This window comes from Phalacrocorax carbo, chromosome 2, assembly GCF_963921805.1.
Source record: "Phalacrocorax carbo chromosome 2, bPhaCar2.1, whole genome shotgun sequence".
NCBI lineage: Eukaryota > Metazoa > Chordata > Aves > Suliformes > Phalacrocoracidae > Phalacrocorax > Phalacrocorax carbo.
Window position 1 is genome coordinate 72,196,729 of NC_087514.1, and position 13,677 is coordinate 72,210,405.

Here is a 13,677-nt window from a genome sequence, read left to right on the forward strand (position 1 = left end):
AACAGGGACAATAGGGATATGACTTCTTTCTGTAGCAACAGGATCTTTTTTTAGAGCCCACAAAGCTGACTTTCATCAAACTATGTTAGCAAACTGCATGGGCTTATGAAATTTTCGAAGTTATAGCTACAGGTCTCTCTATCATTCTGCTAGATGGTACTTTCTTTTCCCAGTGGTTGTATCTGTAGCAGTGTGAATGAAAACCAAATATCCTAAAACTGGGGAAAGGAAGAAGGAAGGGGGATTTTGATTATGGAAATACTTCCTATCTTTTGAGAAACCTGAAGATAGCCGCATAATCTGATTCCTGCAAATTTGATCTTATTAAGCGCTTATCCCAACGACTATCAGTAGCCTGACCAACTATAAATAACGACTTAATTTCAAGACAGCAATGCCATTTTTCTCCTGGATTTTTGGCTTTGGCAGAGTAGTGAAACTTAAAGGCATTTATACTACAACTTTGAATCTGAAATTTGTATTAATGGTATCACAAAGAGTTAATGAGTATAACTTGTGGTATGTGCTGTTCGTAGGTCGTCATTATCAAGAAAGTCCACACATGAGTACAGACAGACACATTCCACTACATTGCTCACAATTGAAATAGAAATGTATGTTAACTCCGCAAGGCTGAAATGGCTTTTCTTGTCTTTCCCCCATTACGTGTTTTAGTATTTTGATGGAACGTATCCAAAGTCCAGGCAAAGAATAGAAGGTGCATGTAAGCTAAAGGTGAAAATGTTGTTCTTTCAAAAACACATTTCAGACAAAGGCTTGACTGCATTTAGTATGGAATGTTGCATTTGATTTTAATTCTATCCAGGTTTTCTTGAAGCCTCCCAATACATTTCAGGTGTTTGAATTTTGTGATAAGGTTAATTCACTTCTTTGTGAATCACTCTGATGTCACCTCTGTTCTTGTTCTAAGGCTATAATGCATAAGCTCTCCCCATGGGGAGAAATGTTAGTTGTCATTCTAATACATACAGAATGTGCTCACATACCATGTTTGGGTGTGTTTAATAGGTGTATATTGAGCAATAATGCGAATTTATTTGCAACTTTTAGTATAAACGTACAGGAATTTTCCGTTATTGCTCTCATCTGACTCATTTACCAGGAATGACCATTTGGGAATTATGCCTCAATTTCCAGTAAATTGAGTTTTGTGGATGTATAAAATTTACAGTGTCAGATAATTTCTATATTGCATTATCTTTCTGATTTGACACTTAAGTCTTAGTACCTGTGATTTTTGCTTTTAGACTAGCTGGCTTTTAGTAATAAGGTTTCTTTCTGGAAATGAAGTGATTAGGCAGTAATAATGAGAAAAGCTGTCCAACTTGAAATTCAAATAGTAAGAAATGTTTTTCCTTCCCCACTATCTCAGTTAAGCTCCTCCTTCCAGTATTTGAGAAGGAACATGATGTTAATTTTAACCATCAACAATTACTATTGGTATGTTTAAAACAATGGGCAGAGATGCAAGTCTTAAAGGTTCTTTTTGATTGTGGATGTGAGTTAAAATTTTAAACCACTCACAATAAAATGCAGTGAAGCAGAACTGTTGGACCTTAGTCAGTAAGTTTTCTTACTGGATATTGTTTGATAATACAAGACAGTTTAATCTGTGTCCCTGCATGTTGAAAGAACTGCTGTATGAAGTTTCAGGCTAGCAAGAAATACTTAGTTTTATATTGAAGCAGATTAGTATACTCTGACTGGAAAACAATAAGACAGTATGAAATTTAATGATGACTTTGAGGACAATAAGAAAGTGATCTGACCTACAGCAGGCATGTTAGTCTCAGCCCTTCAGGCCTGACTGCATAATAAAAGCTGAAGGAAAGAATTAGTGGAGGGGAGATTTTTTCCAAAGTTAGAACTGGAATGACTAACCTCGTGTACATGTTTGTTTTAAATCATTTTTGAAGCAGAGGAAATGCAGTGGGTCAAAACTCTGTGGGCTTGGATAAATATTTTGTGACCTTTATATAGGAAAATATTGAGCTGGAGTGTATGGAATCTAGAAGAGTTACAGATGGGCAGGGAGTTGGCTCAAAAGGTGGCAGTAGATCTTGTCGAAAAGGAGATGTTAAACAATGCAAGGACATTAATAGCATTCTTGAGTGTCAAATTTCATTAACATGTTGCTATTGGATCTTTTTCAGTAAATCAGAAATGTAAGATTTAAGGTATTATTAATGATAATGATACAGGAATACGGGGTAGCAGGTAGGTTATCTTGAACAAGGAGCAACTGCAGTGAGGGAGATCAGATTGTAAACTAATAGCTTTCATAAGATGAGGTAATGTTGGTTTTAAGCTCATTTTTCAGTTGTAAACAATAGAGGAGGAGAACACTGGTAGTTTGAAAGCTGAGCTGCTCATGTGTTACTGTTCTGGAAAAGGTGAGTGCTATTATACACCAGGCAGGAATCTTCAGCCAATGTCAAGTAAGTATTAACGGTGTTAGTCTTGGCATCGAGGCTACCCTCTGGTGAATGTCACGTGTAGATCCTGGCTACTCAGACAAAAGAGGAAAGTTCCAGTGAGGCAGGCATAGAAAGTACAACTAGGATGCTCTGCAAAAGTCTGGACTTCTGTAAAGAGGCGGCTGTTCTGTTTGTTCTAGCTAAACAAAATCTTGCATGCTTTGAATAAGAGCATCAGGTGAGTAAATAAATTCCAGGAAGAGAAAAGGCCAAAGTTAGCAGAAGAGCAAATAAATTAACTGTGTGTAAAATTAGCATGGAAATTAAGAGAAAGTGTAGCACTTTGTTCAAGCTCATAGGCATATTGGGACCAAAGGACACAGGCTCTTCGGTGCTGGATAACTGTTGCAGGCTAAATTAGGAAAGGATGACCTCAAACAGCACGTGAGGGGCAATGGGTATTGTCTTAAGTGAGACTAAATTTGCAGAAGCTTAGGTGGTGCTTAACTGTGAGGTTATCATTGCCAGAAAGTGGGGGCAAAGCTCTTGCAGAGGAGAGGGACAGGGAGATGTCCTCTTCAAGTGTCACCATGTACCACTTACCTTGTAGAAGCTAACAAACTGAGATGGATTACTTGCATATTTACCCCTCCACTTCAAAGAACTAAGTCTTCACTTACGTTTATGCAGTTCTTAAGACAGTAGGTCTTGATCACCCTGACTTCTAGGCAGTACTTGACATGAAAAATAATGAAGGGGTTCTTTTCAAAATCATGTAGTTTACTAGAGGCTAAACCTGACTGCTCTAAATTCCCTAAATATGGCAGGAAATTGTTGTGGCACAGGCAGAATGTAATAGGTGTTACTTATGACTGCTTTAAATACTAATTTTTGGCCTATCCAACATAAGTGAAATATATTTCAAGGCAGATTTAAATGGAGGTGAATGGTGTGTGGTTATGAGATGGTTGACACAAAGCTTTTAACAGTTCAGTATAAGGATTGGTAGATGTCAGGAAGATTAAATAAATGGAAATTTCTTTTCAGTGTGGAAACAATCAAACCTCTTGGAAGTGATTCATTTTAGTAGAAAAAACCGTTTATAATTCTTAAGATTATCTTAAGAGCTTGCTGTTGTAACAGAATAGGCTAGTGTGGAAAGTGCATAATATTTTTACCTCATTGTAGAAAAGCAAGAGCTATATTAAGAATGTCTTAACTACTTGCTGTAATGGTTGACAGGGTTAAGGAGAATTTGGTTCTAATGCCCAGTCTAGTTGGGTGGTGTTCATGTTATTTGCCCTCTTATGGCAGAGGGGAGTGAAAATGCGGTGTGCTGTAAAGCACTTGAGACACTGTAGTATTAGAGCACGCTGTGGCTGCAGCCTGGATTGGAATGGATGTCAAAATTCAAAAGCTTAGCCTGCATCACTTTAAACCTAGATCTCAAAACTGTTTATGTACAAAATAGATTGAAGATTGAACAGCGTGAGCTATGTGGTAACTTTTATTTTTAAGTGTATAGGCTGAAAAATAATTCAGATGTTTCTTAGAACAAAAAAAATCCTGGGTAAATACAGATTTTTTTGTTGTTGTTGAGAAAAACCTTCAACTTCAGGAATTGAAGAAGACTCACAATTTAAAATTACATTTTGTACTTAGCTTAGATTTCTGGAATGGGTGCTTGATCTAGGCACTGTGGAAGAAACTTCATGCTTTTAATACCAGAGAGCAAGAACGAGAGCCACAGACAAGTAGGGTTGGAAATTGCTTGTGATGAAAAATGTGGAAAGGAGGAGATGGTAGGTAGGTGGAGGGAGAGTAGTACTGGCCGAGCAGCTGAGTTTAGGGTTGGGAGACCCATGGGAACGTTGCAAAGAGAACTGCATCTGCTGAGCAAGAATATTGTGGCAGGGAAGTTACTTGTCTTTACAGGGAAGGAGCAAGAAGGCTTAGCAATTCATGTGTGCTGGGGGGGATGCAGTTGTGAGAGGGTGGGGAGAGAGAAGGTGAAGCCATCTGCATTAGGATGAAGGACCAGAAGTGTGAAAAGTGAGACGGGAATTAGGAGATAATGCCGTTGCAAAGAATGGAAACGGAAGGGAGTCAGAAATGTTGAAATTCAGAGAGAAAATTAGCAGAAGAATCTGCCTTCTGTGGTCTTCTGCCCCATCTGTAATGAAACCTGAAATGCCTGAACGCTTCGATAACGAGTATGTCTTGTCCCCTGTAATTACTGCTTTTGTGCTTTTAATCATAATATAACTTAAGTTGCGTATTTAGCTCCTGTCAGAAGTATGTGCCATAGATGTGCAGTTATGCTTCTGAGTTGTGCAGATGTTGTATATCACATCACTTGAAAGATTTTTTAACATTCTGCTTATAAAAACACAACCCTGGGGAAGATGAGTATCTTATGTCTAGTAAGGCAGTGCTAACAATAAAATTATTCAAGTCAGGAAATGCCCATTATTTCAGAGGGTTAAGGTGGCATCTGCTGTATTTGTAGGGCCCTCTTGTGTACATATATGGATAATGTCTGGTAGCAAATCCCAAGTTTTCATAGCTGAGCCTGCCTCACTGATGGTGCTGGACAGGACTGCCTGACAGATGCAGGGCACTGTGGCGCTGTGAGACGAGGAGTGCTTGGTCGCATGGTCCTTATCTGTCGCTGAGATTTCAGTTTGTAAGGTGGATCTAGGTCTATGCTATTTTGAAAAAAAACATAAATTGTTTGATCAGTGTCGTGGTTTGAATATCCCAAGGAACAGCAGCCTGTTTGAAAGGAGGGGGTAGGAATGTGCAGCTGGGGAAGACGGAGGGGCCAGAGCTGCTGCTTTTGATGGCAGCACAGACTTACAGGCCTGAGTGGACTTGCGTTTATTGCAAGACCTCAACTGTTTGTTGTGAAAGTTAAACAAGATGGGAGACTGTTGGAGGGGAAGGGGTAGTCTCATATATAACATTTGAGTATTGCCTACGTTGTTTTCTTCATACGTGACTTTGCTCCAGAAAAACGGGCACACCTTTTTACTGGAGGCCAGTAGTTGGCTGTTACCTTACCTTGCACCTGGAGTCTGATGTAGAAACAGTGAGCATTCAAATCACAAGCCAGCTACTAGCAGTTGTGCTCTAGCAATAGGAAGTATTGGATAATATTCCATCCTCCAAAATAAGGTAGCCACGTGGGTGTCTTTTGCTTGAATCTTTGTTCTTCTTTTCCCATCTTTTAAAGCATTCAATTACAACGGTGTGGTAATCGTTATTTTTTTTCTTTAAATCTGTCTTCTGAACAGGACTTGAGTGTTGTATAATAAACACGGCTTAGACAAAGAAATGAATATGATACTGTGTTCTTGGCTTAAGTGAACTCTTATGTATTGAGTAAGACTGGGTCCATCTAAAAAAACGTGGTCACTATCATGCTTATACATTAAGTCTTTTGTAGCAAAAGATTGTTTAAGAAACTAAGAAATTTGTTTAAGAAATCAGAACTTAATTAAATAACTTAATTTTTAAGTAATTATTTTCAGAACAAAGTGCTTCTCTTTTGCAGTCTAAATAATTTTCCTCTGGTAAATGTTTTTTTGCATGCGTGCAGTTTATTTCTGCTTTCAAGAATGAGATTTGGAAGATCATATGAAAAATTAGTTTGCTACAGTTCTTTAAATAGACAAGTTACCAAGCAAACCAGCCTGATATTTGTTCTGTCCAGCATTTTAGTATATAAAAATCTAGACCTAAAATGCCATACAGCTTTGCAAGCTATTTATTACATATTAGCATATTTAGGATTGCAGTCTTGTGAGGGGGTTTTTGTTTGTTTCTTTTTGTGGTTTGGTTTTTTTAGTAGAATTGGTTCATGGTGTTCTTTAGCAGAAGCTGCTTAATCTGCTCTCCACAATGCCATAACATAGAGATACTTGTTTAGTTTGGGGAAAATTATACCACACTTAAGGTTCTGGATCTCTGCTGTCTGTGTAATTCCTGTTGCACTAGTTCTTCTGTGATACCTGTCTTGAGGGACATCTAGGCAGAAAGTGGGGTGGCTGAACGGCAGCTGAGTGTGGAGGCTGAGGGGCAGGTGGGAGTGAAACTGAAGTACAGGATCTTATAGCTGGAGCACAGCATCCTCCTACATTTCACCCCCCATCCTAGTGTATACTAACTTTGCCTTTTGACAGCTGGCAGGGGCAGAGCAGCCCCGTGTGGCTGTAAGCCATCCTTACAGGCTACAGCTCCGGAGTACAGCATTGCTCCTGAAAACTGTGGTTAAGGGAGAGGCTGGCTGCTTAAATTGCCGGACCAACCTCAAGGGCTTGAGTTCGTGTCAATTCATGTTATGAGATCTGGCATGCCTAATGTATTTTGGAAAGAGAGCCTCTTTAAAAAAAAAAAAAGATGCTTTTATCAGGATCAAGTACTTACTGCTGAGAAACTTTGAACCAATGAATTAGCAGCTACTTTTACTCATGAGTTATATTTAAAAAAAAAAAATTTCAATTACTTGTATCTTAAAACGTGTAAATGTTGCAGAGTTTCACTTCTAAAGTTTTCATGTTTTCAGAAACAAGACACTGGACAAATCTTGTTGGATATGACCTATAACCAGTTGGGTGTGACAGAGAAGGAATATTTTGGTTTACAGCAAAATGAGACTTCAGTAGATTCACCTGTAAGTATAGTAAATAATAAAGGTGTGTGCATGTATATGTGTATACATATACACATATATGCATACGCATGTATGTATACACACATACATGCACGCACCTACACCTAAATAGTATTTATCAGTAAATATTTTTAATCCATCTAATAGTTTTTCATTTCACAGCGATGGCTTGAACCAAGCAAACCTATTAGAAAACAGTTAAAAGGTAAGATTTGTTTTTAATATCTTGATTGTAACTGTGTAGTCTTCCTCTTCTGTGTTCTTATGACTAGAATAATACAGTTCTTGTAAATTAGTGCGTCCAGATGGTAGATTTTCTATAAGTGCAAGCCTTATCTCTGCCAGTCTTTTCAGCAGAGCTTTCTACATCTCTTACTGCTACCTGAGTGCTAATAAGATCAGGTAGGTCACTAACTTTTTGATGCTGTAATAACATCTAAACCTGGCTTCTGAACGGTGTTGGATATCATGGCTGTGAAAGCAGGAGTCATATGGTTCCACTAGATTCCTTCTACAGGGAAGATAAAAGAAGAGGGGGCTTGATTGAGGGAAGTAGAGCTAGTTTCATGTATAGGTTCTGTCAACTTCTTGCCTCAAGTACAATAAGAAAAAAACCCTCTGTTTTTATTAAAACTAATCAAACAAAAAACCAACAGCACACACTTCCAAGTGCATGTTTTCTTCTACTATGTCTTGTTTATAAATACTTTTGGGTAACACAGAATGCTTACCAAAAAGGACAGGCTGGCCAGCATGATCCTGCCAGATAGTAGCTTAGAAGGATTGAGTGACACTATCCAAATTTGTGCTGTGAAACTTGAGCCATGTTCTTCAGCTCTCTTACGTCTACCATATGCTGTAGATTGTGTATGAACCGAAATAAAAATACATGAAGTGAATATGAACTTCTGTTAGTTTCTTGTATTTACACGTAAGATAGAATTGAGCATTATCCCAATTGAGACACTTAAAATATATTCTCCTTTTTTCTCTTCTAATACCTATGAGGCAAAGATAACTAATGCCTTCTATGTGATGTAGTGCATAAAGTACTTTAAATGAAAGTACCACAATATTTGAGAGTATTTTCTTCTCATAGTTGGTGTTGGGGGATGAGGAGAGACTTCTTATGGTTTCTGTCAGTTTCATGAGAAAAACGTGTGAGATTTCTGTGGGGTGGTTCATGTAATTTTTCCGTAAATGTAGAAATAAAAACCTTGGCCTCTTTCTTTTTTAAACAAAAGATTTGATTTGCTCTTCTAAAATATTGCAGGAGGTTTTCCCTGCACCCTTCGTTTTCGTGTAAGGTTTTTTATACCTGATCCTAACACACTTCAACAAGAACAAACCAGGTAACTTCTGTTTGTTTGCTTCCATGAACTAAAAATGCCTAAAACCCTTCTTTCCTATCTCCACAGCTTGGCAAACTACGCTTTATTAGGTAGATAACTTTGTATAACTCTTCATATGAAATGTTTGGAATTGACAGCTTGATGCGATGCTCATAACGAATGGTTTCTGCTATGTACAGCCTGCAACTCCAAAATACAGCTGGAGTATAAACTAATGCAAAGATGGCAGTTGGTTTATTTGCACCTTTGCACCTTGTACTCAGGGTTTTTTTGAGCCGTTCGTCGCTTGAAATACTTGCCTACTTGCCTATTGCATTTCTTTTCTCCTTTTCTCTTCTGATCTCTTAATCATATGCAATGATTAAAAAATAGGGAAGTTCAATGGTTAAGCTGTCCCTACACCCTAAGTCTGTGTTAGAAGTTTTGTATCAACACTGAGTCAGTTTTGAACATGTGTAGTAGATTTAATGCCTAGGGCGTGGGAGGGTGGGGTTTATTTTCTTTCAGCGTCATGTGGCTGAACCACGACATTCAGGAAGAACAGATAGCAGTTCTTGTTTTCCAGTTTGTCCTTTTCTTGTAACATGCAAAGTTCTATAATGCTTCAGTTTATAGTCGACCTTTAAAATTTTCTTTAACTTATCACTGAGTTTTTGAGTAGTAGGGTCCATGAATTATAAGCAATTTTCAGTTAACTTCTCACAAGGCTTTAATTGAATACTTGTGGTGTTCAGTGCATGTGACTGGGAATTTAGAATTCACAGGCACCCATTAATCTGGCACTTTTGTAACATTTTTGTAACATTTTCATTGTCTATTAATTTCAGTGACTTGAGAATATAAAGAGTACAGCATGTTAAATGATATTTATTGCAGAAAACTTAGCTATTGACCTGTTTTGGTATTTGCTAATCATGAAGTTGTAAGCTGTTCTTCAGTTTTAAACTGAAATTATTGAAAGACCTGCTCTTTATGGTTCTTCACATCCCAACTCTCCAGGATCACTATATAGTAGCAGGTGTCAAACACTAATAAGAGCAAGACTGAACTGGTCTTGGAGAATTAAGACCTTTTGTCAGCATATGCTACTTGAGAAATGTCTTATCCTCCATTGAGAAGTTATACATACACATATACACAAAAAAACCCTATAGATAGGCTATCACAGTTTGGGGTTGGGTTTTGGGGGTTTTTTTTGTGGTTGGTTTGTTTTGTTTGGGTGGTGTTTTGGGCTTTTTTTTGTTGTTTAGGTTTTAAGTTATGTCAAAGATGAATGTTCCTGGGAGAAAGAAGTGCAATTCTGTAATGGTTTGGGTTTTGGAGCGTTCATTGTGGCATTAACACTGTTGTCCTGGAGTTACAGTACAGATTACCAAAGATCTTTAAAACTGTTGGGAGAGGGAGTGTGTGTATGACTGCATATCTGTAGATGCCACTAAGAAGCTTTGTTCATCTGTTTGTATCGTTTGTCAGGAAATCTAATAAAATAAAACCAGTACACGTAACCATTTAAACCACACTTTTAAAATGTGAAAATAAATGTATGTTTGTTTTCCAAAAAATCTTTCTTAGGCACTTATTCTTCCTGCAATTGAAGGCTGATATTGTGGAAGGAAGGTAATAAGAATCTTCAATTCCTCTGTAATACTCCTTAAAAATAAAATTAAAAAAAAACCACCATCTAATATAAGCCTCCTTCTGAGGGTATCATTAGTATAAAAATGTGCCTTGTGAAATATTGCTTTAAAAGAAAATCAAATTGCTAGGAAATATTCCAAATTTTCATATAGCTCACTTACTAAGAACCGTTTAGAAGTTCTACAGCAAATGAGCTGTAGGAGATGTGTCTCGGCAGATACAATGTCAACCTGAGCGTTCTTTTTGCAAGGCATGGTGTGCCAGGCATCGTGTTCCAAACGTGGGGACCCGCTGTCTAGTGCAGTAATCGGGAGGGAGTAGCAACAGGCAGCTCATGCTATCATTTCTCATGATTTCAGGGTTATGTTCTCCATATGGTGCGCATATACCCAGTAGTTCCTTTGCCTATGATCCCTGTGTGTTTGCGTATTTTAAAAAAAGAGGAAAAAGATGGTCTGAGTATTTGGTGCCAAATGTAAATGGCCTTTAGGTGTTGGCTTTTTTCTTCTGTGGAGTAAGTTTTGGTCATGAGATCAGAGCTGCCTTTGTGCTTGGCATTTGGCTAATTCTTGTGTTTGTGTCTAATTTAAATTCACCAGACTGCAGGCATTAAAATGGTGTCCAGAGCCCCATAAAAACCCCTTCTACTCTTGCTTTCCTGAATAAGCACCCAGTCCTTTTAGGACTAGTTACTTCCATTCACTTAAGAAGCTGTTGCACAACTAGCTTTTCGTGTCCAGTCCTACTGTGCTTTGACAATCAAACTCTTACAAGAAAAAAAATCATATACTCTTTGAAGACTAATGAGTCTTCATGTACCGAACTAACTGCAGAGACAATGTTAACAATACATTTATGTTGTCTATGTCCAATTAAAAATATTTTCCCCTCTTTCCAGGTTATCATGCCCCATGAATTCTGCTGTTGTCCTGGCATCATATGCAGTACAATGTAAGTAATAACCAATCATTATTTTGTTAATAAATGTATCTGTCTGACTACCTTCACTGCTGTTTGGCACTGAAAAATAAAGATTTATTTCCTTATCTATTTGTGTGGAACGTTCAAAACGCTACTGGTGGTGCTTTGTAGAGAAGGTGCAGGTTTTTAAAGCAGCCTTCAGACAAACTAAATAGAAAAAAGTTGATACAAGCATAATGTTGTTATTTATGTGTGCTTGTATTGCAAAAAAGGCAGGTTTCATTGTCATTGGAAACAAAATAAAGAAACTTACTGTGTGTTACAATAGCTACAGGAAAGCATTCCAGGGAAATAAGAGATCATCTAGAGAACAGGTAAGGGGAAGGTAAACTCATGATTAAGAAACTCCAATGTTCTTATGTAATGTGTTTTTCAGGGAATTTGTTTGTTAGCTATGTAAAACTGTCTGGCACTTTGCAATACATTTAAGGTGACTCTACGTACAAGACCTTATATTTTTTTTCTTCCTGCAACTGGCAAAAAAATTTTAAGGGTGATAGTAGAAGAATATCTTCTGCAGTAAAACCAAAATGGATCCTGATCCTATGCCTTACAGACATTCTAAACAGAAAGTGAAAAAGAGCTGGAGGAAGGCCTTTCTCATTAAACAAACAAAAAAACAGGTTGAGCATTTAGTGGAGTTTGTATATTTGTGTATATATACAAATATTTGTGTATTTGTAAAAATGATTGTCAGTGGAAAGCATACTAGAATAGTTGTGTAAGGCTGATGTATATCTATCCCTTTTTATGGAAAGGCTAGCACAGTCAGCAGAAATGACTGAGGTAAGTTTTGCTTGAAATAAGTACCAAGCGAAATAATGAAAATATGGTTTTCAAAGGAGAAAGTGATGAACTGTTGGTATCTGTGAAAATACCAAGTGGCTATGAAATGTTCACTTTTATGTTTAAGTATATCATATGTTGTTCCCTTTTATTAAATGGAGCTTTAACCCCATTCAAGCTTAGTAAGAAACCAGAACAAGTTTTCCATAGCAGGTGGGAGTCCCAGTTTTGTTGCCAAAGGAAAGCGTCCCTGCTCCTGTATCCCTGGGGCGCAGTAGGGCACTTGAAGGCTGAAACACTCTGAACCTTTAGGATTGCAAAATGCAGTGTTGCTGACTCGATTGTGCTAAAGCACAAAAATGCAAGGGTACACTGAAGAATGCAAATATTTTATCACAAAGTCAGGCTTAACATGATTGTTAAAACTTTTGGGGGGTGGGGGTTATTAAAAAAATACCTTTTTTTACTAGCTGATGGCCTTTCGGTTGCTGTTTGTATGATGCCTATATTTATTCTCTGTGTAGGCAAAAAATGAAACATTTAATAGAAAGATATTCCCTTAAAGAAGAAGAAAAAAGTTTTTGTTTTGCTGCCAGGTTGCTGCTGTTTACCTAAAGATGATGGCGTAGGAAATTCCTCTGAAACCTGTGTCAGTTCTCCATATCTAGTCATGTTTGCTAGGATTCTTGTCAACTTATTTTATATAGTTTTCCTTTGGTGTTTTAATTTCTAATCATACTTACTAAGGAGAGTTGAGGTTCTTGGATGTGAGGTATCTGCTTATTAAAAATCTGTTGTCTGAAGTTGCCATGGATCAGTTCTACTTGAGCTGTTTCTTCTTACTGCTGCTACTTTGTGGCTTTCAAGCTGCTTTCTCCTTCTGTGACTTCCCTTGTATGCAGAAAAGGAAATCATTGTTGTCTAACAACCTTATGGTTATTGATTTAAAATGTGGAACAGTTGTCACTGGCTAGGCAGCTGAGGCAGATGTCTTTCATTTTGCATGAAGTCTGATGCTTGATACTTCTGGTCTTGCTTTTTAACTATAGTTTTCACATATGTGCACGGTTGACCTTCACAGACTGAGTTTTGCAAAGGCAGAGTTGGTGGTGATGTCTGTGCCACTGTAGTGCTGCTTCTCTGTATCGCCCATTGCACAGGTGTTTTGTTTTCAGAACCACAGTGTGGAACCTAAGCTTGGACATGTTGCTCTGCAGCACTGTGGCACACCCTGTGTTGTCTGGTGGGGCTAAGTTACAGGGGAACATGAGTGGGTGTGAATACTGTGGCTAAACAGCGTGTGACTAAACTTGATTACGAATACAGTTCAGACACTTGAAGAGTAAGTTGTTAGTATTTATTATCAGTAAATGTGCTTTGTGACAGATAGTGGATTTTGAAATCCTTTTTTAAGGAGAACTTATTAAAGTGCACTTCAAATAACTTTGAAATTGTAGAGTCTGAAGGATACTCATACTAAAAACTAATAAATCATATGTCTTGTTTTTTACTAGTGTAAAATGGGAATGTTGTGCAGCCTATAAAATGAAATAAGGGACCTATGCAGTGTGTGTATATTGCGCTTTTTATTTAAAATGTCACAAAGCTGATTTAGCACTGCTTGTTTTCTATCACATCACGTAGAAAGTTCCCATTTCCAGAACAGCATTTAAATGACTAACTGTTGGTATGTAAGAAGTCCCACGGGTTTGGTGGGAATACGCTCTTGTGTGTAAATCCTTTGCTGGGTTGGGACTTGAATCTAAAGCACAGAAAAAAAGCCAACAAAAGATGTTATGAATATTTC

General features: G+C 37.7%; 1 protein-coding gene across 7 annotated transcripts in view; it reads left to right on the forward strand.

The window, feature by feature from the left end:
• Positions 1-13,677, forward strand: part of PTPN3 (protein tyrosine phosphatase non-receptor type 3) — a 136,984-nt gene that overhangs the window by 39,406 nt on the left and 83,901 nt on the right. For 4 of the 7 annotated variants that reach the window (XM_064443259.1, XM_064443258.1, XM_064443256.1 and 1 more), the window contains exons 3-7: positions 7,006-7,113; positions 7,261-7,318; positions 8,387-8,465; positions 10,038-10,082; positions 11,002-11,054. In XM_064443259.1, coding sequence (XP_064299329.1) covers positions 7,006-7,113; positions 7,261-7,318; positions 8,387-8,465; positions 10,038-10,082; positions 11,002-11,054 — 343 coding nt within the window. Of the gene's footprint in view, positions 1-7,005; positions 7,114-7,260; positions 7,319-8,386; positions 8,466-10,037; positions 10,083-11,001; positions 11,055-13,677 lie in introns of those variants that run through there. The other 3 variants (XM_064443257.1, XM_064443255.1, XM_064443260.1) reach the window with 2 other exon arrangements.